The 23,531-nt window shown below is 49.5% G+C and overlaps 2 protein-coding genes and 1 long non-coding RNA gene across 3 annotated transcripts in view; 1 reads left to right on the plus strand and 2 right to left on the minus strand.

Annotated features, from left to right (window-relative positions):
- GTF2F2 (general transcription factor IIF subunit 2) overlaps positions 1 to 7,387 on the plus strand; it is a 97,372-nt gene extending 89,985 nt beyond the window's left edge. The window contains exons 8-9 of the mRNA XM_084279572.1: positions 162 to 305; positions 7,252 to 7,387. Coding sequence (XP_084135698.1) covers positions 162 to 305; positions 7,252 to 7,371 — 264 coding nt within the window. The 3' untranslated portion in view covers positions 7,372 to 7,387. The remainder of the gene's footprint in view (positions 1 to 161; positions 306 to 7,251) is intronic.
- Positions 7,388 to 7,927: 540 nt separating this feature from the next.
- On the minus strand, positions 7,928 to 11,099 carry LOC311205233. Its single transcript, XR_014618145.1, has 3 exons — positions 11,037 to 11,099; positions 9,891 to 10,094; positions 7,928 to 8,007 (listed from the first exon to the last, which is right to left on the minus strand). It is a non-coding gene; the product is annotated as an uncharacterized lncRNA (long non-coding RNA).
- Positions 11,100 to 15,487: 4,388 nt separating this feature from the next.
- Positions 15,488 to 19,694, minus strand: TPT1 (tumor protein, translationally-controlled 1). Its single transcript, XM_084265136.1, has 6 exons — positions 19,565 to 19,694; positions 19,123 to 19,196; positions 18,507 to 18,697; positions 17,684 to 17,789; positions 17,145 to 17,261; positions 15,488 to 15,717 (listed from the first exon to the last, which is right to left on the minus strand). Exons 1-6 carry the CDS (start codon positions 19,590 to 19,592, stop codon positions 15,715 to 15,717), a joined length of 519 nt encoding a protein of 172 aa, XP_084121262.1. The 5' UTR covers positions 19,593 to 19,694; the 3' UTR covers positions 15,488 to 15,714.
- Between the last annotated feature and the right edge of the window lie 3,837 nt (positions 19,695 to 23,531).

Below are 23,531 nucleotides of genomic sequence, written 5' to 3' on the forward strand. Positions count from 1 at the left end.
AACATTTGAATGCTCAAAAGAATTTTATCCAGATGAAAAGCACTGAGTCACTGAATAGTGTTTTACTAAATAGAAGAGGTTTTTTGTTTCTTAATGTTCAGCACTGAGAATTATACAGCATTTTATATGAATGTCTTTAATATGTGTTCTGTATCTGATAGATTGAATATGAGAAGAAGAAGAAAGAAGATGGAAAACGAGCTCGAGCTGATAAACAGCAAGTGTTGGACATGCTTTTCTCAGCCTTTGAGAAACATCAGTATTACAACATTAAAGACCTGGTGGACATAACCAAGCAGCCGGTGGTACGTACTAGTGGTCCTGAAACATAACCTTTTCCAGTACTTACTATTGTGTATATTTTCCATATCCAGAATATAGTTTAATATAAGCTGTATGTCTTGAAACAGCTCTCTAAATGTGTTACACAGCAAACAGAAATCATCCAGTTTTTCAGTTCACCTTTGTAGAACTGTGTAGCATAGCTACCAAACATTGCTGTCAGCATGCTTTTTCTTGGCAGAGGTGATTTAAGTAGCCTAAACTATCTCTTTCTTATTTAGGTTCTCTTTAATACTAGAAACCAAATTCTCTAATGCTCTGATGTCTCCCGTGGTACTCCTGTCCTTGCTGAAGTAATAGCCTAGTTGGCAGTAGAGAGCTTGTGTAAATGGGCCCTTCCCTCAGCATCTGAACTTCATCTCTGTGGGTCTAGAAAACTCTTTTACATGGAATCAGTATTAAATGCACACATTATCCATGTTAGGAACTCAGACATCATGTCAGTACCCCCAGACCCACTTGATTTCCTTTATAGATAGAATAAATTTTGGAGGAGTTCAGTGGTTTGATATTTGTGGGTTGGTTTGATTTGGTTTTCTTACACTGTTTAGATACACAGACAAGAAGTGAGTGATGACATGTGCTCACTGGTGCAAGCTGGAGCGTAGGAAGTTCCATGTGAATATAAGGAGAAACTTCACTGTGAGGGTTATCCTGCAGTGTCTGCCAGCCCCTTCATCTGTGAACCCTAACTTCCCAGTTCTTTCCTTTCTTCCCCTGTTCAAGCTTTCCTTGAGCAGACCAGGCGGGAATGAGGGGAGACAATGACACCTGAAGTATCTTTGATGCTTTTGATGTTTTCAGTGCCAACTCCCATATCTGTCATCAACCCAGCTGCAGTTTTCAGGAAACTTAAAGGGACTTAATTATGTTTGAGTCTGAATGGTGCAACGATTACAAAAGTTGTTAGAGCCAAGGCAGAAGAGGGAACAATAACAGCTGGATTGTGGGGAAAAAATATCCCTCTGTAAAAGAGAGGGGAAGTGGAGATGCTGAACAGTTTTGCTCACTTCATGGTTAGAGTTAAGTGGATCTTTATCAGAGGATTTCTAAAATGTAAAGTGTGCAATTGGTTTGGTTAAGAAGCTGCAGTGTTACCCAATTCAGATACGTGGTTCATGGTGTTCCTTGGAAGAAACTAGTTGGATAATGTATTCATGTCTTCTCTTCCATTCATATATCTGAGTCAACTCCTTATCTGTGTGGCAGAGGTGTGTGAATCATGGGAGCTGAGAAGGAGGAAGGAATAGGAGGAAGATAGGGAGTGGCAAGAAAAACTTAAGGGTTTGGGTTTTTTTTGTAAGAGATAGGTGTGACAGTTGCTATCTTGATCGCTTTGAATGTAAGCAGATGCAGATTTATCCCGTCTAACATGACTGCAGCTAGAAATAGTCACCTACAGCTCCCACTTAAGCCATGGGAGAATAAAAGTTTTCTTCCTCCTGTGATGTGATTTGCCTCTTGAATGTACCTGTCTCTCTGCATCAGCTCAAAGGGGCCTGGAAAAGCTGTGCTGCTGCTGACACACGTTTCTTCATTAAGCACCAGGGGCTGGGCAAGATGAATCCAATTCTTGTCTCAGTCGCTGCCCTAAGGATTAGATGTAATAGGGTAGTTTTGCACTCTGTGTTTGCAAAATACCTCACATTAATACTTTTATTACATTTATGATAAATTTCTATGCCTGCCTGTGTATCTCCTCTGGCTCATATGCTCCTGAATTTATTCCGCCCATAGCAGAACGGGTTTGTGCTGTGTACTTCCATCTCAACAAATCTAGCCTGGATTTTCTCAACTGCTCTAGTAATAGAGACTCGTTAAAAAGGAAATCATAAACTAATTCAGCCCAACATCACACCTATTTGGGCTGCATCTCTGCATCTGTGTTTCTTATTTGAGTCTCTACTGATAACCAAAAGTCTCGCAGGGCCCCCGAGCCAAGTCAAACTGTTAAACCCTCTTCCCCTGAGAGGGCCACATGATCTCCCTTTTGAGCTGTGTATCAGAGGTTGGGGTTTTGTGTTCATTCCTGCTGGGGCTTTGCCACAGGTGTTGGTGCCCACCCAGCCTCCTCACACCCAGACATCCTGAGGAAGTAAATGACAGAAATCCTCTCCTGATGCTTCTCTTCATGTGCTGGGTAGCCAGAATGGTGATAAATTCAAAGCTATTTTTCAGCACATCATATACCCCTCATCTAAAGCTATCCTAATTTCCAATTTGGGGTTGCATTAAAAACTTCTGTAGGGAGTAGTTAACAACATCCATTTCCATTTAACACCAGAGACCCTTGGTTCCCAGTGCTCAGCTGGTGTTGGCTCTGTGTGCGAGCATCCCTAGTGCTGCAGACTCCAGCCTCTGGTGTGCAATTTTTGGGGGTTTTTCTGCAAACCAAGTATCTGTTCCTAATGCCCACTGTGATCTCCTTGTTTGCAGAGCAGCTACACCTGACAAAAAAATGCAGAATGCCAACAGGTGAATAGGCATGCTTTCCCCTTGCTGTACAGGGGCTGGATGCTAATTAATGTCTGCTGAGTTTCAACTGCTTTATATTCTGTCATAGCATCTAAGATAGTCTGGGTATGTAATTTCTCCTCTGACTTTCTAAATGTTGAGGTTATTTTCAGACATGAGGAAAAAAAATGCTGCTGCTGTCTCCTCAGCTGCTGTTAAAATGAAGTCCTAGGTCCTTACATCACTGGCTAATAATACTTAAAAAGCATTTGTGTAGGGGAATCAACATCTTTGTTAGTGAAGTAACAGAGAAGTTAGGGGCTTTTTCTTACATAATGATAAATGTAAATAGTAAATTAAATCCTTGCCACAGAACACATTCCATGTTACACGAGAAGTTGCTCCCATCGCTGTTTTTTAATCACAAAGCAAGTATTTTCTGAATGCAAACCACCATCATATTAGGGAAACCTGGGTTGGTTTATTCTCCTTTTTAATGAAAAATAACAATTTTCAGTAGTAGGCAAATTTGTTGCCACCTACCCAGCTGTAAACAGCAAGTACTCCCTGGAAATATTGCAGTAATTCTAGATTTGGACTTAATAGTTAAGAACGTGAACTTCTTATGTGAGCAATCAAATATATGTGAAGAATGGAACCAGTGTGGAACCAGTGTGGAACCAGTGGTGTAATATCAAATGGGTGGGTTTGGGTATTTTATTTTCAAAATGGAGTAGACTGTTTGTAGCTTTTTCTTGTGTTTTAGCTTTAAGTAATGGTTATCCAAAGTGCTGTGGTTTGGGGTTTTTTCCTCTCAAAGTTTTAGAAGAGTTTTCAGAGCTTGGAAATCACCTGTTCTCTCAGCTTTTTGTAATCTTTTTATCCTGTAATTTGCTTTTTATGGAAAAAATCATGAGGGAGGATGTAACAGAGAAGAGGATGCCTTAAAATGTATTAACAGATTACCCACAGGTTAGCTTCTGTGTTGTAAGATGTATGTGAACATACCAGGTCCCTTTCCAAGAAGAAACTGTGGGCTCCTGATTAGTGCTTACCAGGCTCCTACGTTTCCCTGTTTGGCACTTCTGCAGGAGTTTCTCTTGATGATGTCATGTCAGAGTGAGTAGTATGCTTCAAGGTGTATGCCAGCGTGGCATAGTGCAGACCCAGGGGGAGGGCTCTTCTTTCTGGAAGGAGAAGTGATCCTGCTGGAAAAATCCATAACATTTGGGGGGTTGGACCCAATGATCTCTTGAAGTCCCTTCCAACCCCTATAATTCTGTGATTCTGTGACCTCCTGAGCTCATCTGGTCAAGGGGAGCATCTTGCAGGTCCTTGGTTGCTGCAGTTCATGTTCCCAGCTGGAAGTGCCCTTACTTGGATGTTACCTTGATACTCAGTTCGTCCCACTGTTGAATTGAAAGGGTTCGGCCCAGAGAGAAGCCAGACTGCAGGGGAAGTTGGGTCTGGAAATGAGAAGGAATCCTCGAAGCGTGTGTGTGGTTTGGAGGGCTGAGCAAGGAGAGAGAGAAGTGAGAAGTGCACTGTGCCAAACCTCACCCAGAGGTGCTGCCCCAAAGAGCAGAGTGAGCTGCTGGGAGCCGTGGGCCGTGCAGCCGCCCCGGGTTTCCTCTGCCCGAGCCCAGCGCAGCGTCAGGCCCCGTCACCTGGCTTCCCCCACGCAGGCTGGGTGCCAGCCCAGGCACCACCTATAGCTGTGCTTCCTGGGGCAAGGTGCAACTAACTTTTTTTTCCCACTTCTCATTAGTCTGTCCTTGTGGTCTAGAGCTGAATTTAACCTGGAATCTGAGTGCTTCTTCCACCCACTCTGCTGGTTTTTGAAGTGTCTCTCGGTGGCTCCGCTGGAAGCTCCCTTGTGTGCCTGCACAAGGGCTGCAAGCCAGGCAGTGGGGGTGCAGGTACACACCCCTACCCGTACTTACATCAAAATCACTTTTTCCCTGCCTTCATCACCTTCCAAAAAATGCATCGTGCAACAGCAGTGTCATCATGCAAGAACATTTGCACGCTGATTGTGGTTGCAGTGAGGCGTGTCTTAGATACCTGGCTCTCAGATGATGACAGCATCTCTGCAATAGAGATGTGAAAGGTGAGCTAAGGGATGTGTGTTGATCTCCTGCTGCCACCTGCTGGGGTTTGCGTCCTGCACCCTCGAAGACTAAAGAGTGCAAAATGAACCCCTTGCTCCCCAAAGATCCTAATCACAGAATGATAGGGGTTGGAAGGGAGCTCTGGAAATCATCTAGTCCAACTCTTTTGCCAGAGCAGGCTGCACAGGACAGCATCCAGGCGGGTTCTAAGTATCTCCAGAGAAGGAGACTCCACAGCTTCTCTGAGCAGCCTGTTCCAGTGCTTTACCACTCTCTAGTTTCTATACACAATCTGTTATGGTCATTTTTCTTACTTCTTGGACAAAGTGATCTTTTAAACAGCCCTCGTTGCTTCAAGATAGGCTTTTTAAGAACCAAATGACTCCAAATGAAGTATCATCGTTAGCATGGGATTCAGAATTGCATTTTTAGGGTTTTTTTTTTTGCTTTGTAAATTTTAGATGTGTACCTGGAGAAACAATCTGTTTCTCTCAAAAAGACTTTTTTCACTGACTGAGAACATGCTTCTTGATTATTCCCCAACTTTTCAATTTAGATACAAAAACCAGGAAGAGTATGAGAACAGCACTGGGCAGTTGGCTTTCCTTTTCTTCCCACATGATCAGCAAATACTTGCCTTTTTTATGAGTTGGAGTATGTTGATATTTTCATTTAGTGGAACTATAGAAACAAGTCCTATAGTAACTCCAGTTCAATATATGCACTCCAAGAGGGCTAAATTGTTCAAACTGAAGCAATTAGTAATTTAATGTGGGGATTCTTAAACTGTGATCTGCAGTTGCCATGGCAATCCACTCAAATCAGTCCAGATTAATATTTAAACAAACAAGCAGGGAAATGGCTCTTTAGAAAAGGAAAGAAGTTGCTGGTGTTTATGATGATATTAGTGAGCTGTCTTGTGTCAAAGGTTATAATGCCAGTTGTCATAGCTTTTGCTTTTCTGGTGTTCTGAATTTCCCTTCTGAGCCTTTAACGCTGGAGCGTATCAGAAAATTCTCTGGCACCTGCCCAGCTCTCCTCTAAACACAAGACCATGATAAAATGGTGCAAGCTTTGCAAAGCCACATGAAAACCAACAGCTTGGGGCTTTGGTGGGGTCTGACTGGGGCGGGGAGTTTCCAGATAATCCCAGCCCAAGAAAGCCTCTCCTGGTTTCACCTGGAATAGGCTTCCCTTTCTTTCTCCTAGCAGGTGCGGTGCTTCAGAGTCATGTCGATAACACACTGATGCTTTTAGCTCTTGCCAAGTGGTTGTAGTGATTACACTGAGCCAGGCACTTTTCAGCTGCTCATATGAGAAGGCTGGGGATGCTCAGGGAGGGGACGCAGCCAGGGCGGCTGACCCGGATCGGCCAAAGGGACAGTCCATACCATATGATGTCATGCTCCATCTATAACTGGGGATTGGCCTGGAGGGGGTTCAGCTTGGGAGCTGGCTGAGCGTTGGTTCCAGCTGGTGTGCAGTTGTACTGTGCATCACTTGGTTTGTGCAGTGTTACTTTTTAATTCTTACTATTCCTTTTCTGCCCTGTTAACCTGTCTTCATCTCAGCCCACCTGTCTCACCTTTTCTCCCTTGCCGATTCTCTTCCCCATCCCCGCTGACACCACCCTCCTCCCCCCTCAGGATGGGGGTAGTGAGCTGAGTGTTTTACACACTGGCTGGGCTAACCCACAGCAGAGCCAGAAAGTCAAGAGCTTTTGGCTCAGGTGGAGAAATCCCAGGAGGAGGAGGATGATGCGTGAGGTAGCGGCACAGTACAGACCCGCACCGCGGGAGCCCCTGACACAGTGCCCACCCGCACAGCTCCGAGGTCGCAGGGCAGCATCCCTGTGCCTCCCCATCCACGTGCAGAACCTCTCAGCACACAGGCTGTTAGACCAGCTGTGAGTCTGACACTCAGGGTGTGCTGGGCGTATCTCAGCCTTTTGATGTTGCAAGCACCCCAGCTTGAGATGGGAGCTGGGGAGCATCTGGGCCGGCTCACCTGCGGGTGGGTGCTGCCGCTCCAGGGCTTGCAGAGGCGCTGGGAGCTTTGTTTCGGCAGCATGTGGAGCATCTCACAAGCCAGTGTGCTTTTGCCCCCCTGGCAGGGCTGCAACAAGGCCAGCCCAGGAGCCATCACCCCTGGGGGATCGGGTGCTGTACCCCCACAGTGCGAATGGGGGTTGAGGTCTATCAGAGTCATTACCGTACAAGTCAGTGCTGATCGGCCAAGCTTCTGTCTGCTGGGTCAGTCTTATGGACAGAGTGGATGTGATTGAGCAGCTTGTGTGACATGATGATCGCCTGCCTGTGTAATTTAAATCTGTGTTTCCTTTCAGATATACTTGAAAGAAATTTTAAGAGAAATAGGCATCTACAACGTCAAGGGGACCCACAAAAACACCTGGGAGCTGAAGCCAGAATACAGACACTACCAAGGAGAAGACAAGAGTGATTAACAAAGGTGTTTACAAGGAATTAGGGTGATTGCACTGAGGGGACCCTAGTGGGTTTACAGACAGGACTTGAGCAGGGCACCACTCTGCAAGGCTCAAGTTAAATTGAAGCAGCTGATACTTTGTAATTTCCTGTAGCTTTTTTTCTCTCTCTCTCTCTCTTCCCCAAGGAATATTTCTTGTACCTTTCTATAAGTGTTTTGTCTTTTGACAGGAGAAAACTATTTATAGAATAAACTTGTATTAGATATATCTTTATTAGAAATATTTTGAGTTCTGATCTTAACTTTTTCTTGATGGCTTTGTGGCTTTTCCACACCTTGATGGCTCTGAAGGAAAATGTGTCCTCGAGGATCCTGTAACTTTGTGGGTTCCCATTCCCATAGAGCTGGGTTAATGGGCTCAGTTCTGCTGGGATCTGTCAGGGCTTCGCCTGGAAGGCTGCAAAGGTGCACAGCCCTTTGTGCAGTGTTTGGGTGGGATGGACACAATGCTTCTTTTGGGATCAGGCTTTAGGAAAACACAACCACGGTGCTCATCATGGTCCTTAGACTCCACGGGAACAAATCTGGACAGTTAAGGACCCCTGAAACGAAGGCTGTTGGACACACAGGTTGGACAATCCCCTCCAGGTGATTACTGAGGAAAAAAAAATAACAAAACATCTCTCTGTTAGGTACATCAAGGAATAGATTGATCTTCTGTTTGGTTTTTACGATGTTACCTATGTTTTATGTTTCAGCATATCAATAAAAGCATTACTTTAATTTGTACCACGTGGGGCTCTACCTTCCTGACTGGGCACACGCTGTGGTTTAGGTAGTGTGGGTATGATGGGGCTTTTCCAATCCATGATTTTATCACTGGCTCTGCCACCAGGGCTCTGTGTGTTTGGGGGAAGAGTGCTTAATGTGCCTGTGTCTCGGTCCCCCTGTTTCTGAAATGTGGATTGCAAGGGGGTGTCTGTTCAGCATCCTTTTTGGGAGGGAGTGGGAAGGAGATGGGATGGGACTACTTAACTGTATTCTCAAAATTTGTATGGTAAAAAAAGAAAAGCCAAGAAAACAGTGGGGGAAAAGCCACCTACATTAGTGTACCTGTAAATAAAGGAGAAGGTGAGGTATTATGGCACAACTCTCTCATTCCCTCAGGCCCTTCACAGGTGTGCATCACTGCAGCACACATGAATGATGAGGCTGTGTGAAAAGCAAACACTCCATTAGCAATCCACTTGGAAGCAGTGGAAGGTTCGGAGAGAAGCCAGATGCCTTCAGAGGTTTGTAAACACAACTCTGACAACGTTATGCATATGTCACACATTTTCATTTTGCTGAATTCATGTTCTTTTCTCGAATTTTTTGTGTAGGTATCTCTCTACAGAGCTGCTTTCTGCTTGTGCTCAGCGTTCTGTGGCATGAAGTGTCCAGTTCCTAGAGCTGGCCTACCAAGAGGATTTGTGGTTCACAACCATATGGGATGACAGCTCTTGCTTTTCAGGAGGTGGGCTCCTCTGTTGGATTCATGTCCATGTGCCTAAAAAGTCTTGGTCAGCTTCTCCCTTGTGCCCTAAAACAGCGCAAGGGGGTGCCATGCCATCCCAGTTTAGTACCTTTGTCATTCAGTGCCACGGGTAAAAATGGCCACACTGTTTCAAAGGGTGAAGGTTGCCTTTGGTGGGCTCCCCAGCAGGATTGGCTTGGCAGGGGAGTGGTTTGGATCTGTGTGTATTTTTGGTTTCATGCGAATATACCACTTGGCAATTGGTTGAGAGGGAGATAATCAGCCAGCGTGAAGCACCGGAAGATCTCACTAAAGTAGGGGTTTTATTGATCTGCAGCAGCCTTTGGACAGGGTGAATAGGCTCTGCCTGGGAGTGATGGGAAGTGTACTGAGCACGACATTTTTTATGGGGTTTATGGGGTTTTTAACAACAACAACAACAAAAAAGGTCTTTGTGGGCATCGTTAAAAACAGAAGCAAAGAAGCAGGGAAGTTTTCAGCCAGCGAGCAACAGAAGGCTTGAGGAAAGCCAAGGTGCCCTGGTTTGCTTGCAGCCTTCTCTGGAGTGCTGCCAGTTTTCAAGGTTAAAATGAGGAACCTCCAGTGAGGAAACTCCAACTCAGAAATGGAACTAGGAACTGCTACACTGGCATAAACTGGGCAGGTCTATCCAGAAGCAGGGCAGCTCATGAAGCCCTCTTTATTTTAACCAGCTTCCTGCATGCTTTTGAAGGCTTTCTAGCTTGTTAGGGTGCAACTGGGATTTTAGCCCCAGCCACAAAATCCCCGTGGCTTGAGAGGTGGGCACAGAGGGTCGCAGGGGTGCTGACCCGGAGGATGAGAGATGCCTTCCTGTGCCAACACCGAGACCTGTACTGTGCATACAAGGACTCTGATGGCTCCTGCCTGGTGGGAGCCCACGGTGACAGTGGAGGTGGTGGTGTTAGGTACTGGTGGTGGTGTTAGGTACCAGTGGCAGGTCATCATCCAGCCAAGCCACAGCGTCTTGCAGCACATCCCACCTTAGAGACAGCAACAGCAAGGTAGACACGCTACACATCCTCCCTTCTGCGGCAATTTGGGGCACAGCAGGCCTGTGCCTCACTTCATGTGCTAACGATTGAGGGTGTGGGGCAGCTGCATTTGGCTCCAGCATGTGACAACCAGCCAAACCCCTCCAGCTCCTCAGGGGGTCCTCACACAAGTGCTGCTGGCAGGATTGCCATCTGCTGACAGAGGAGAGGAGGCGGCTCGTGGGCGTTTGGGTCTGATTCCCTGCCCCCCCCCCCCCCCCCCCCCAGTTTGGGTTAATTTAAACTCGGAGCGCTGACAAACGCCAGTGCCCTCCCGGCCTCCCCAGGTGCTGCTGCCCCTGCTGACGGCCACACTCTGCTCATGCAGATGTTCTTGACCACGGGTGCTCGGAGCCTTAGTGGTGAGTGTGTCCCGTGGGCCCCAGCAGAAGGATCAATGTGCTCAGTGCCCTTAAATGAAACCAAGAGCGTCTCAGCTAACATTACCTCTCCCGAAAGGCCAGCTGAGTCATCAGAAACATTACGTGCTGCAAGCCCAGCTGGTACAGGCACAGGCCTGAGCTGAAGCTGCTGCCCCACCGGAGACATCCCAGTGCCAGTGGGCTGGGAATGGGTGAGCAGGTGCGAGCCTGGAGGCTGGCACTGCTACAGGGGGAAAGAGGGGTGGATTTGAACCCAGCATGGGACAGTGCTACTCTGCTTTCCTCCCCAGCAGCTCCTGCCTCCTCCTCTGCGGCCCTGCCTGGGGGCTGCTGGTGGGACAGGGAGTCTGCAGGAGGATCAGGAGCATAAAGTACCAAATATTAGCTGGGCTGGCAGAAAGTGAGGTGGCTCCAAGATGTGGATGGATGCCGACACAGCCTCTTCGACACAGAGCTTAGAGCTCACCAGGGGCTGTGATGCCAGGGGATGCTCTGTGAAAGTCAGCCACGCTTTGAGTCAGCTACGCACTGTCTTCACCAGCTGCTTGGAGTTGGCTCCAGCTGAAGGTACGTCCTGCGTGTGTCAGCTACACCCACCCATGTCCACACGTGGCCAGGGTGGCATTTCTCGTTAGTCACTGTATTGATTGACTCCTCACAAATTGCTTTCTCACTAATGAAGTGCCAGCTTTGAGCTGCTGCTCCCGCTCACCTGCAGACAGCTCCACTTCGGCTTCTCCCAGAGCCCACAGCTGGGTACAGCCTGACCCATTCCTCATACTGGTGGCAGGGCAGGAGGACCCTTTCTTGGCTCTGCTAACCCAGGCTGTGTGCGGCTACCAGGGGGCGGGGTCAGCCCTTCTCTGAGTGCTTCATTGCTTGCACAAGGATGACGGGCTCCAGCAGAAAAGATAAACGGTCCCTTCCAGAAGAGCTTGGAGCCCAGTGTCAAGAAGTCAAACTCTTCCACCTTCAGCTCTCAAAACAGAAAGGTTTTGGTGTTTGTGGCATTTTGGAATAGGGAATTGGGAAACACCTGTGGGTGGGAACCATGAGGCAGCCATAAGCCAGAGGGGCCATTAAACATCGCTTCAGCTAACCACACCTGGGGCTTGTGCCCAGGTGAGATCTGAGCACCAGCAGTTGAACCCTATAGTTATCCTGTCCTCCTTCCCAGCTCTGCAAATTCCAGTACAAGGAGCTGCCTGGTACTGGTCATGCTGCTCTCAGAAGTACCTCAGCCAAACTGTGTCCCCTGGGAGAGCGCAGCCAGCCAAGAGGGACGTGGTGCTCCTGATGGTATCACACAGGGCTCTGTGCTTTTGCAGCATGTTTGCATCTACAAATACACGGGAGAAGCTGCAGCATTTGGCTTCCAGTGTTGAAAGGAAGGGGACAACTGCTTCTTTTCATCTCTACTCCATTAACTAGTTTTACCTCTGGAGCTCATTCTGCATGGGATTTCTACAGGGACCTGAGGCAGGGAAGGCTTTCAGCAGCTGCCCAGCAGATCACCAAGCAGCAGAGGAACAGGCAAGGGTGAAGCCTTGATTAAAAGTGATGATGGGAGCAACCTGGGTACATGCATCCAGCTGGCCCCATCACTGCACTGAGTCAGTAGCACTGGTGAGGGGTGGATGATGCTGACCCACCGTGGGTTTCACTCATCAATTCAAGGTCTTTTCCCAGCAAGGCTGTCCTGGGATAGATTAACTCTTCTTTCTCACTGGTGCAGTGCCGTGTTTGGGAGTCAGGATGGGAGCAGTGCTGATAACACCCCGACAGTTGTTGCAGTCGCGGGCTTTTCACTTGTTCATATTGCCCTGCTAATGAGAAGGTGGGAGAGAGGGGATGCCCAGGGAGCTGGGAGGGGACACAGGCAGGACAGTGACCCAAACTGGCCAAAGGGACGCCAGGTGACAGACATCGGACAAGGGGAAATGGCACAAAGCTGCACCAGGGCAGGTTCAGATCAGATATTAGGAAAAAAAAATTCACTGAAAGAGTTGCCAGGGCCTGGAACAGGCTGCCCAGGGAGGGGGTTGAGTCACCATCCCTGGATGTGTTTAAAAGACGTGTAGATGAGGTACTTAGAGAGATGGTTTAGCATAGGACAAGAACAGTTGGACTTAATAATATTAAAGGTCTTTTCCAACCTTGTGATTCTGTGCTATTCCATAGCAATGACATGCTCAGCATAGGGGGGAACTGGGGGTGAAGGAGGGTACGGCTTTAAGTCCCATTACCTCTCCCTCCCTTTGCTGTCCCAGGGAACTGTCCTCATCCCAGCCCCAGAGGTTCACGTTTTTCTTCCCCTTGTTTCACCTTCTCCCCTCCTTGCTCCCTCCCACCCCCTGGGGGCACCACGAGCACGTGGCTTCGCAGCCGCTCATTTCTCTCCCCACAATCAGCTGCCGCCTCGTTGGCAAGGTGGGGATCACACCAAAAAGGTCTAAAAAGGCCCAAACAGGGACTTGCCCTGTTTGGAGGTGATGAATGCAGCTCCGACACAGTTCCAAACACCCAGCAGCTACACACATCCTCAACAACACCCTGCCTCTCTTCCAGGGTCATTGGCATCTGCTGGCACCCAAATAAGTAAACAAATAAGCTTCCCCAGGCTGCCAGCCCTGGCCACAGCCCCTCAGCCCTGGCCACAGCCCCTTGGCTGTTGTCTTTGAGCAACAGCTTCCAGCTACAGCTCCAACCAAAACACACCAGGACACAGGGACCACAAACCGGCACAGCTGCCCCCCTGGCAATGGATTTTGGGCTTTTTAAGACAAAGAATTTCAGGTTTGACTAGGTTTGTTGGGTTGGGTGTTGCCCCCCCCCACCTCCTACCAAGAAACTGAGCCCTGAGCTAAACCAACATGGCACAGAGCTCCAGTCTCCTGCTGTGGGATAGCAGCAACTGAGACTTCACAGTTGACAAGTGCCTTCCCAGCCACAGCTACCCCACTTACCAGCATGTAGCAACCCCCAAGGCAAGGAGCTGGCTCCCAGCTTCCCCTCATCCTGCCCCCACTGCAGGAGGCAGCTAACACAGCAGCACAGGGAGACCTCTGCTTCTCCCTGCCATCACACCCTGTTTAACCTTTCCTCTCTGGCAGAGCTGTAAGGCTCACCCCTTTTCCCAGAACACCCGAAGGCAGCCATGTATTTCCTGGAAGTGCAGTACAGCCAGCAGCAAAGCCCCTTCTCTTGCAGCTCGATGGAGATACAGAATCCTGCATTTCAGGAGCCTCTGAACTGACACTTTGCTGCAACAAGCTGCAAGGAGACCTTCCATCAGAGGCCCCACCACACAGAAAAGCAGACAGGGCTGATGAGAGCATGTGACCCCCTAGCAAGGCGTGTTTGCACACACCCATACCCCAGCCAGCCCAGAGCACCAGCAGGATGGCACACAATTTCCCCACAGCCAGCCAAGAGCAAGGCTATGCTCATCATGCTCTTAAAGCACCTGCTTGTCAAAGCAGCACCTCCTGTCATTTGTATGGCAGCTGCCACACAGCAATTTGCTCCAGGCTCAGCATAATTAGCCAGGCAGGGGGAGGAAGAGCTGTTTTCACTCCCACACCCCTGCTCTGCTTTAAACATTTTGACTGCCTGGAAGCAGGAGCTAGGGGAATTTGGGGCTGTACAGCCATGCCAGCACTGCCCTGACCACACTGAACTTCCTCCCCTGAGGAGCAAAAGGCTCAAAGCAAGGAGGTGCCCACTCTCCCCTTCCTTTGAGGCTCCCTGTTTTTAAGAGATGCAAGGGGAAGTGCAGGACAACATCCTCACCTGGCCCCACACTGACCAAATCCTCTGCAAGGAGAGGGAGAACTGGCTCAGTGATTTCACAGAGGCCTTGAACCTGCCCTCCCAGCCTTTCAGCCCCACCCAGGGAAGGCAGAGGAGCATGAATTCACACTGCTCAGGTTACACCAAAGCCCTCCCTCAGCCAGCAGCACAGCTGCCTCAAGACTCTTTATTTGGCAAGCTGGAAATAGACACATGATGCTCCCACAGAACTAAAATAGGGTGTTTAAGCCAAATAAGAACCCCCAAGATAGCTGGGGCAGCAGGCTGGGAGCCCCAGTTATCTCAGCCCCACAGAAGCTACCTCCACCTCTGCCCTCCAACACCAGGGGCCAAACCCTGACACAAGATGGGGAAGATGCCAAAATGCAGAAGCCTGAGGCCACACAGATCAACAGCCAGCAAGAAGGTCATGCCCTCCACTTCCCTGAGCTCCTCTAGCCTGAAGCATTACTGACATGCAGACCAAGGCAACATCCCTGGGCCAGGCAGACACCACAGCCACGTTGGGACCAGGTTTGTGTTCCTTCCTTCAATCCAGACTGCCAGAGGCCAGACAGGTGGGAAGCGCCAGGAGCCCGTTACTCTCGCATCTCAGCAAGAACCAGAGAAGCAACAGGTGTTTGCTCCAGGTCTGTCACAGATGCATCTCCCAAGGAGGGACACAGCAGGAACAGGAGTTTCAGATACTGGGGAAGCCTCAAGCCCCAGCACACACCCACTTTGTAGTAAGGCTTGGATAGGGCCAGGCCAGACCAGCAGTTCTCTCCCCAAGGAGAAGGCAAGGACAAAACAACCTGAATCCTGTGACTTAGACCCTGTTCTAGTTAATCTGCTCCTGAACAGCTAGAGGAGCTGCTACCACAGCCAGGCTGGGCTGGAAACCTAAACATTTCATCCCACACACTCCCAACGCTCCCACTCCCTGGGCTCAGTGCTAGGTGTGCCATCCATCCTCCTGCCTTCATACTGAGGTCACTCTACAACCAAGGACAGACTCGCCTGACAAAGCAGCTCAGCCAGCACTCAGCTCAAGTAGCACATACTCCATTCTGTTGTGCCTTCTAAGTTTGGTATCTCCCAGAGATAGAAGACTCTGCAATCATGAAAGATGAAGGTCCACTCCACTAGGATGCCAGTCCTTGAGCATTGCCTCCCTCCCCTCAGCCTGCTCCTGCAGGCCAGTGCCACAGGTAGAAACTGCATGAGGTCTGTCTGGAGACAGGCAAGCTGTAGTGCGCTAGGAGTAGGTGATACTACTGATAGTACCGAAGTGCTGGACAAGGATCTTGCTGCAACCTCTCCTGCACTGCACCTTCAGAAACACACTAGATCAAAAGGCAGCACCTAGAATGGGTTTAAATGAGTTTTATTTTAGACAACCTACATGACAGATGTTTTTTTTTTTCTTTTTCAAAACAATGCCTCCACTCCAAATCAGGGTCAAAAAATCAGTGAATAAAGCTCAAGATGACATCAGTCCAGTTGTTAGACATTGCCAGTTCCTGGTGTTGTGCCGATGAAGAAGAAACAGCAGCCAGCTATGAAGACGGGTGATCCAAAAACCAGAGTTTGATTTGTTACTGAAAGAAGAGTACCACGTGTTAGTTGGAGGTGACCACAGGCCAAGTGTCCACCATTCACCTGTGTATTCCCTAATTCAATCTGAGCTGCCACGGGCAGGCAGGCAGAAAGCGCAAGGAAGTTGTTGTTGCATCGCAGTGCAAACCAGAGAGCAACAGGACACGTGCTCGTGGTCTATCAGATGATGCTGGGCAGCTCTGCCACCATGCAGAGCACCTGTCTGTCATCAGCTGCCAAACAGCCAGACCAGGTCCTCCACCACCCCCCTTTTTTTGCTTGGCCAACTGTTCAGACCCCCTCTGGGGTTCGGGTGCATCCTGACTGGGTACTAACACTGACAGTGTACACACTGTCTCTCATGAGACCTGTACCAAGCAGCTGCAACAAGGGGTTTTGCCCCCTGGAGCACCCCACTCACTCCTCTTTCATCCCACCTTGAAGCAGATGGGGTTATCTGAATGAGAGCTCCAGGTCTGCCCCAGGAGGGGACACACTCACAAGCTTTATGCTCAGATGAGCTGTAATCCAAGAGACTGCCTGTTCCATAGCCCAGGACAGACATCACCTCCCATCAAGCTACAGCAGGTGGTGTCCAGGCCAGTAAAAAATTCCTTTAGTTGGGCTACTGCTCTCCAGGAGAAGTTGGATCCTCTCTACATGACTTGCATACCAGAAAGCCTGTAAGAGGCTTGACAAGATAAATTTAGCTGGCTATAAACAGGCTTCACCAGTCCACAACGACCAGACAAAGTGGTGATCCCACACTGTCAGGCTGCAGCAAATTCCATGGCTCTCCAAATAAGCCAGAACATCCAAGTGTTGGGATCCAAACACAACATGTTTTGTTGCAACCACGTTCCAACACAGAGTAGCTAAAGACAAAGCAGACCACAGGAGCTGTCTGAGCTCAAGCAGATGGAGATTCCAGGAAGAATCTGGGTAAGTAGTACTTGTTCAACTATTACCGTGGTCCCAAATGTAGGGTAATATTTAGACAGTTCTGGTGAACAAAATAAGGGGATCAGATTAAGTTCAAGAAGATGGAACACAACCATGAGAGGGGGACTTCAGAATTACACACCTCCCACCCAGGAATCCAAAGTAGAAATGCTCCACTTCAGAGGAGACTGGCTTTAACCTCAGGATTTACATGTCACCAGGGCAATTCTTTCTGCCTTTCTTAGCCATGAAGTCAGCATGAATCTCTGCTGTGAAAGGATGTCCCCCTTTAGCCCAACTGAACAGTGGCGAGGAAGCTTTTGGCTACTTTGTATAATATGAAGCAGCAACTGGGCTACACTTAAATACTCCCACATTTTTTAAACCAGCAGCTACTGTTCACCTTTAAGGAGGATACAAAATAACACAGGACACCCTGAAAGAGCGTGGTAGTTGGCACACCCATCCAACCCAGGCCAGTACTTACACATTTCTCGATTTCTAAGCCATCCTTAAAGAAAATCATATAGGGGGTGACACCGTCCTCACGGAAGTCCAGGAGAGCCACCATGCCATCTGGGTTCATGTTCTCTCCTACAAAGAACTGCAGAGAAATGTGTTACTGAGATGTTTTATGAGCTATTACCAGGAGGAGAAAGTGCCTTTCTAGACAAGCCACACCTAGTTCAGTTCAAACCTCTCCCCAACCACAGATGCAAGGATTTGGCCTTCTGCAGCATGTTCACTTTAGTACCACTGGACTTTACCACACTGCTATGAAGAGCAGAGTAAGACAACAGAGGCCAGAGTGTCCCAACCTTTTAAGGCTTGAGACCCCCTAAACACTTTAAGAGTGTCTTGCCATCTCTCCTCCCTCTCAGGGCCCCTAATATTCCTGGAGAAGGGCAAGTTAAGATGTCTGCTGAACAGGGGCCCTCAAAACTCTCCAGAAGCTAGTTCAGCAGAGGGACCAACAGCAGCATCCATCGCTGCAATACTGCTGTAAGAAGAATTAAGTTTCATTACCTGGTAGTTTTTGAAGTTGGCAAGGATGTGTTTGATTTGTTCTGCAGCCCCTGTCATGAAGGGCTTTACTCTCTCTGGCTTGTGTTCCTCGAGTCTGGCTTTGATTCTGGAAGGAAGAAAAAGCTCTCAAAACATGTTCTAGCCTCAAAACGTCACTGTGCAGCATTACATTGTAACAGCAATCAAACTGACTGACTTTGCTGCCTTTTCCCCCTCCCCCCCCTTTCAGAGCCCCAGAATTTTAACTTAAATTTGGTAACAAATCAGCAGAACAGTGCCCACCACTCACAAGGAGCAAGTTTCACTTCTAGGCTAGTGGTTGAAAACGATCAGCAAGCCATTTCCACAGCACCAAGAGCACCAGCTATCAGTATCACAAAGCGTTGTCACCTTTAGTACTAACCCACTGAACAGTAACAGGGCTTATACCTCAAACTAGCAAAAAGTTCTAGTCACACATGTTATTTCTGGACACTTAAATTGTCAAGTTGGAAAAGCTTCAGGAAGCTTTTCTTCACCGCTTTACCCCCTTCCACATGAAGGTTTGGCACAGAGGAATCCAAAAGAAAACAGCAAGGTTACAAATAACATCCCAAGCACGTGATCAGCTCTCCCACCACAGCCAAGATAAACTTAGATATTCCAGTATCAATTCTTTAGAGCTTCAGTTCTACCAAGTATCAGGAGGTAGTTCACAGCCAATTCAGCACCTTTAATGGGAACTGACACTTACTAAGAATAAAAGTTCAATGCTTTGTTTAAAAGCTCAGCAACCCAACGATTTTGCAAACCCATTTACCAAAAAACCCTTTCCAACACTTACGCTTTCATGTAGTCCTTGATGTACTTCTTGTAGGACTCTTTTGTAAAGCTGGTTTCCTGAAGGTGGTGGTTTATTACTATATCAACACCAGTTATGACCGTGGCTTCTGTTCCATCTCCCTCAGGACCTTCAGCAGAGGCATTGCCACCAATTAGAGAGTCATCAATTTGACCCTCTGTCCTGGTGACCATCTAGATTTAGAGACATCAAAAAACTTAACGGCTCTGCAAAACTCTTACTGCTACTGCTCTTACACATCTATGACCTGACAGCAGGGCATGACTTCAGAGCCACAGTTAAGTGCAAGGAACCCGACTGCAGCCAGATCGCGCATTTCTTAAGCCAGGCACCTCTCCCAGGGCCTGAACAAAGCTTCCTGACACGGCCGGCACAGCAGTCCAGCCCCGGGCACACTCACCGCAGGCGGCCCTGCCCCAGCAACAGGCCGTGCGGGAGGGTGGGGGGTCTACCCCTCGCAGGGAAACCAGCCCCCTCGCCCCATAACCTCCGCCACCGGCCGGATAGGCCCGGCTCTGCGCAGCGCCCGGGCCCTGAGTCACCGCGGCGCGGCCTGCCTCCCCCCTCCCCCCTTCCTCGGGGCGGGCGAGCCACTCACCTTCCCCTCCACTTCCAGACACAGGCCGTTCGCCACCTCCCGGATCTTGTAGATGTCCGAGAACATCTCGTCCTCTGCGGGGGACAGACACACACACACACGGGCGGGCGCCGCCGCGTCAGCCTCCGCCCTCGGGCTCCCCGCGGCCGCCTTTCTCCTCACCGCCCCGAATTCCGGGTCACGGTCCGCTCCGGCCTCCCGCCGCTCCAGCCCGGGCCCCGCGGCCTGGGCCCGGCCGGTCCGTGTCGGCCCGCCCCCGCCGCCCTCTCCCCCCCCCCGCTCCGCCGCGGCCTCCCGCACATGCGCAGCGCAGCCAGGCCCAGCGGCCGGGGCCAGGCCGCAGCCAGCCGCTTCCCCCGACCGAACAACCGATCGCTCTCCCGTTCCCCCCCGTCCCCGGCCACCCCTCAGCCCCCCCTCCGCGCGACGCCACCACCCTTACGGCTGATGCAGTCCCGGTAGATGATCATGGCGGCGGCGGGGGGAGCGGCGGTGCGGGTCTCTGCGCAGCGACCCGAGAGCGGGCGGGAGCGAGGCGGAAAGGGCCGAGTCAGCGCCTGCCGGAGCTCATATAGCGGGCACGTCCCGGCGCGTCATCGCGCATGCGCGCCCACCTCCCGCCCTCCTTCCTTCCACCACCCCTCCCGCCCGTCCGCCCCCGCCTCGCGCGGCGCCCCCGCGCGGCGGTCAGCGCGGACGGCAGAGGGCAGGCGGCGGGGGCTCGGCTCGGCTCGGCTCGGCTCGGCTCGGCTCGGCTCCTGCCGCCGCCCCGCGCAGCCCGGGAGAGCCCTGCCGGCGGGAGGGCGGTTGTGAAGGCGCCTGTGCTGAGGAGCGGGGCAGCCTTTGGCCTTTGCCCTCCCGCAGCTGGCGGACGGCCCGTCGCTGCGGTGCGCTTGGGGTTTGCCCGCAGGCTTGTGCCTCCTTCCTCTCCCTGGTTATTCAGGGTTTTTTCCTCACCGAGCCGGGCATGAGTCTTCCTCCTCAGCCCTGGCGCAAGCTCGGGTTCTGAGGGGAAACGCTCCGAGGCTTTCCCGCCTGCCACCGCGGGCTGAGGTGCCGCCATGTCGTCTGCCGAGGAGTCCAGCACAGGGCCACAAAGGTGGTGAAGGGCCTGGAGCGTCTCTCCTGTGAGGAAAGGCTGAAAGAACTGGGGCTGTTCAGCCTTGAGTGAGGAAGGCTAAGAGGGGATCTGATTAATATTTATAAATATCTCATGAGTGGGAGACAGAGGGAAATGGCCAGCCCCTTTTCAGTGGTCTGTGGGGACAGGACAAGGGGCAATGGCTGCAAGTTGGAGCACAGGAAGTTCCGCACCAACATGCGGAAGAACTTTTTCACAGTGAGGGTGACAGAGCCCTGGGACAGGCTGCCCAGGGAGGTGGTGGAGTCTCCTTCTCTGGAGATATTCAAGACCCGTCTGGACACCGACCTGTGTGACCTGTCCTAGGGAGCTGCTTTGGCAGGGGGGTTGGACCCGATGATCTCTGGAGGTCCCTTCCAACCCCTACGATTCTGTGATTCTCCTGCACTCGCTCCATTAACACTGACTGACAGCCACCTGTACCAGCTGCCCTGGCCGCCTCCAGCTGCTGCCTGCCCACCCACGGGGTGTCTCACCGAGACCTCCATCACCTGTAGTGACTACGGCACTACTGGCTGCAGAGGAGTTCCTGACACCTCGTAACAGCCGTGGCACCTATTCTCCAAATCAAGGATCATTTTTTTAACAGACAAATAATTAGGCAGCTGTTAAGACTCTTCTTGTTATTACTCCCTCAGATCAGTCGGGTTGGGTATGTTCACAGACACCACTTCCGTGCTTGCAAAAGGACTGTGTATTTTTTATTATTTTCCCACAGATCAGTGAGATCGAGCCCAGCAGTCGGGGTCCAGATTGAAGGCAGGACAGTAATACCTATGCCTTTTTCCTTTTTTTCCCCACTCAGGTTTCTGCAGCAGCTTGTCACTATAAAAGCAGACCTCCCTTGAACTTCGACAAAATATCCTTGAAAGACATCACGGGACCTAAAACACTTAATGCTGCTAATGATCCTACACTTGACAGAGACACCAGGGCACCGGAAACAATTCCCTGTCCTTCCCCCTCCTCAGGCAGTAAATTACTCATTGCTTGCTTTGTGAGTTTTGTCTCCTCCTCCCGCATTATCCCTTCATTTGCTCCAGATATCCGTGCCCCTTTTTTTATCTTTCAGGTGGTCTAGCTGCTTACATAATCTAATTAAAATTCTAAGTCATTTTCGGCTGTTTTTCACTTTCAAGACCACTTTCTGGACCTGAAAAGGGGGCTTCTGCCCAAAAGCTGATCTGATTTTTTTCTTGAAAGGCAGTTGTCTTCATAAAAGATAGCCCCTCTTTTCACAAACCACAGTGGAGAGGAAAAAATAAAAGAGCAATTTGCATCTTTAGCAGTGGGTTGAGTGACAGGGGAACATTTGGCTCCTTCTCCATAGTGTAATGTGCAGCTAAAAACATCCAGTTAGTAGGTGTGCTTCCATTTGGTTTTATTTTTACAAGATTGTTCTAGAAAAATTCGTATTTCTGTAGTAGTATTGAAACCTCTTAAAAATTCAGAGGTGGACTCATATTTACCAGAGTCAGGGTAGAAACCCTTTGACACAACTGCCAACGTAGATGGACCTTCGGGTGGCTTTGCTATACTGGAGAGCTGCAGCTGTGAAATGGGAAATGTTACTTAAAAATGTGTTGGTTAAATAGGTCAAGGCTCCTGGAGTTAAGCTAAACCCAAACCAAGTTTAAAAAGCTTTAAATGAGACTAGGAGCGTTGGCGTGACAAGGTTTTGCATCCCTTTAACTCGAGTTGCCTTTAAAACTGATTTAAACTCAGGGGACGCTGAATTAATCCCAGGACTAAATTAGTGGCATTACAATTGGCATGGGCTTTGCAAGAAACACTTCACTGAGGTGGCAGTGCTGAAAATTTCCTGTGATGTCATATAAAAAGATTGTTATGTCATGTGCTGATAATTTGTCATGAACTTGATACATTAATATTTTTTTTTTTAAAATATTTTTTTCCAGAAAGCAGCATTGTTTGAAGAAAATCTTTGTGTTCTTCACCTGCTTTCTGTGCAAACAGCCTCTTCAAGCCACTCCTCACCTCCAGCCTCTTCAACACTCCTCGCCTCCAGCCAGGGTTAATACATCCCAGAGGGGTAAGTAAAAAGGTGCTCCCTTCACATCAGGGTCTTTTGACTGACATGTAAAATGATGTGACAGGGTTTCCTGATGGTGCACCTCATCTTTGGAGCCGTGTTAATTCCCAGGGACTAATGGAAGGCCTGTGTTTTTGTAGATGAGGCTTTTAGTATCATTTGAAGGGGATTTTCTAGGCAGGTGTCTGCAGAGCATCACAAGAAGCCTTTCTTATAGAGGACACATCTCAGCTAGTCGTGAATTATTGCAGTGTTACTCACCTCCATCAAATATTAGCATCTGGATATGACTGTGCTCAACTAATTGTTTGTGTCTTGGATTGAAATGGGAGCTGGTACTTTGCCATCCTCTCTCTAATTAAACAGTACAGTACAGTTTCAGCCCATCATGGCAAGCCCCATTGAGCTGTATGAAAAGAGAGGAGATCCTGCCTGCAGCTAAGTCTCCTGCCAGGCACAGTGTGTGGAAATAAATCAGAGGTGAGGCTGGAGGAACAGAGGTAAAGCTGTGTAGTAAGGGATGGGACCAGTGTGTTCTAACCTCTAAGGGGGGGTATGCAAATCACATAGCAGTGGTGATATTTTGCATCATTTACTGGATGTGGGGGAGAGCAGCTGAAGAAAATTAAGACTAAATGACCCAGCAAAACCTGGCATGGCAGAGAGGCCTGGCAGGGCAGTCTGTGCCCAGTGCCCCCTTCCCCGGCGTGTCTCCTGGCACGAAGGCTCTTGCATTGGGAGAGAGGAAGCATGACAAGTCCATGATGCAAGATTAGCTTTTGTCGTCACAAAATGGCTGGAATTTAGGTCTGAAACAGGAGCTGCAACTTTTTAGCCACTCTTTCCACCCACCCACTTGGCAACTGTGGCTCTAATCAGTTTTCAAGTTCTTTCCCCAGAGAGTTTCAGGGCAGTAAAGATTTGATCTCTAGGTGCTAAACCTTCATCACAGAATCATGGGTTGGAAAAGACTTTAGAGATAAGTCCAACCATACCTGTCCTCTTCTAAACCATATCCCTTAGCGCCTCATCTACCCATCTTTTAAATACACCCAGTGATGGTGACTCAACTGCCCAATAACCCTTTTGGTGAAGAACTTTTTCCTAATGTCTAATCTGAACCTGCCCTGGTGCAGCTGGAGCCCGTTCCTCCTCCTCAGATCACCTGTCCATTGGGCAGAGAGACTAACACCCATTTCTCTACAGCCTCTTTTC

Source organism: Gallinula chloropus (genome assembly GCF_964237585.1).
Source record: "Gallinula chloropus genome assembly, chromosome: 1".
Taxonomy (NCBI): domain Eukaryota; kingdom Metazoa; phylum Chordata; class Aves; order Gruiformes; family Rallidae; genus Gallinula; species Gallinula chloropus.

Coding starts and splice junctions, on each gene's coding strand:
- TPT1 (XM_084265136.1), bottom strand. CDS start 19,592: ATGATCATCTACCGGGACTGCATCAGCC. Junction 17,790..18,506: donor ATCAAGGACTACATGAAAGC/GTAAGTGTTGGA, acceptor TCTTCCTTCCAG/AATCAAAGCCAGACTCGAGG. Junction 17,262..17,683: donor CCAACTTCAAAAACTACCAG/GTAATGAAACTT, acceptor ATTTCTCTGCAG/TTCTTTGTAGGAGAGAACAT.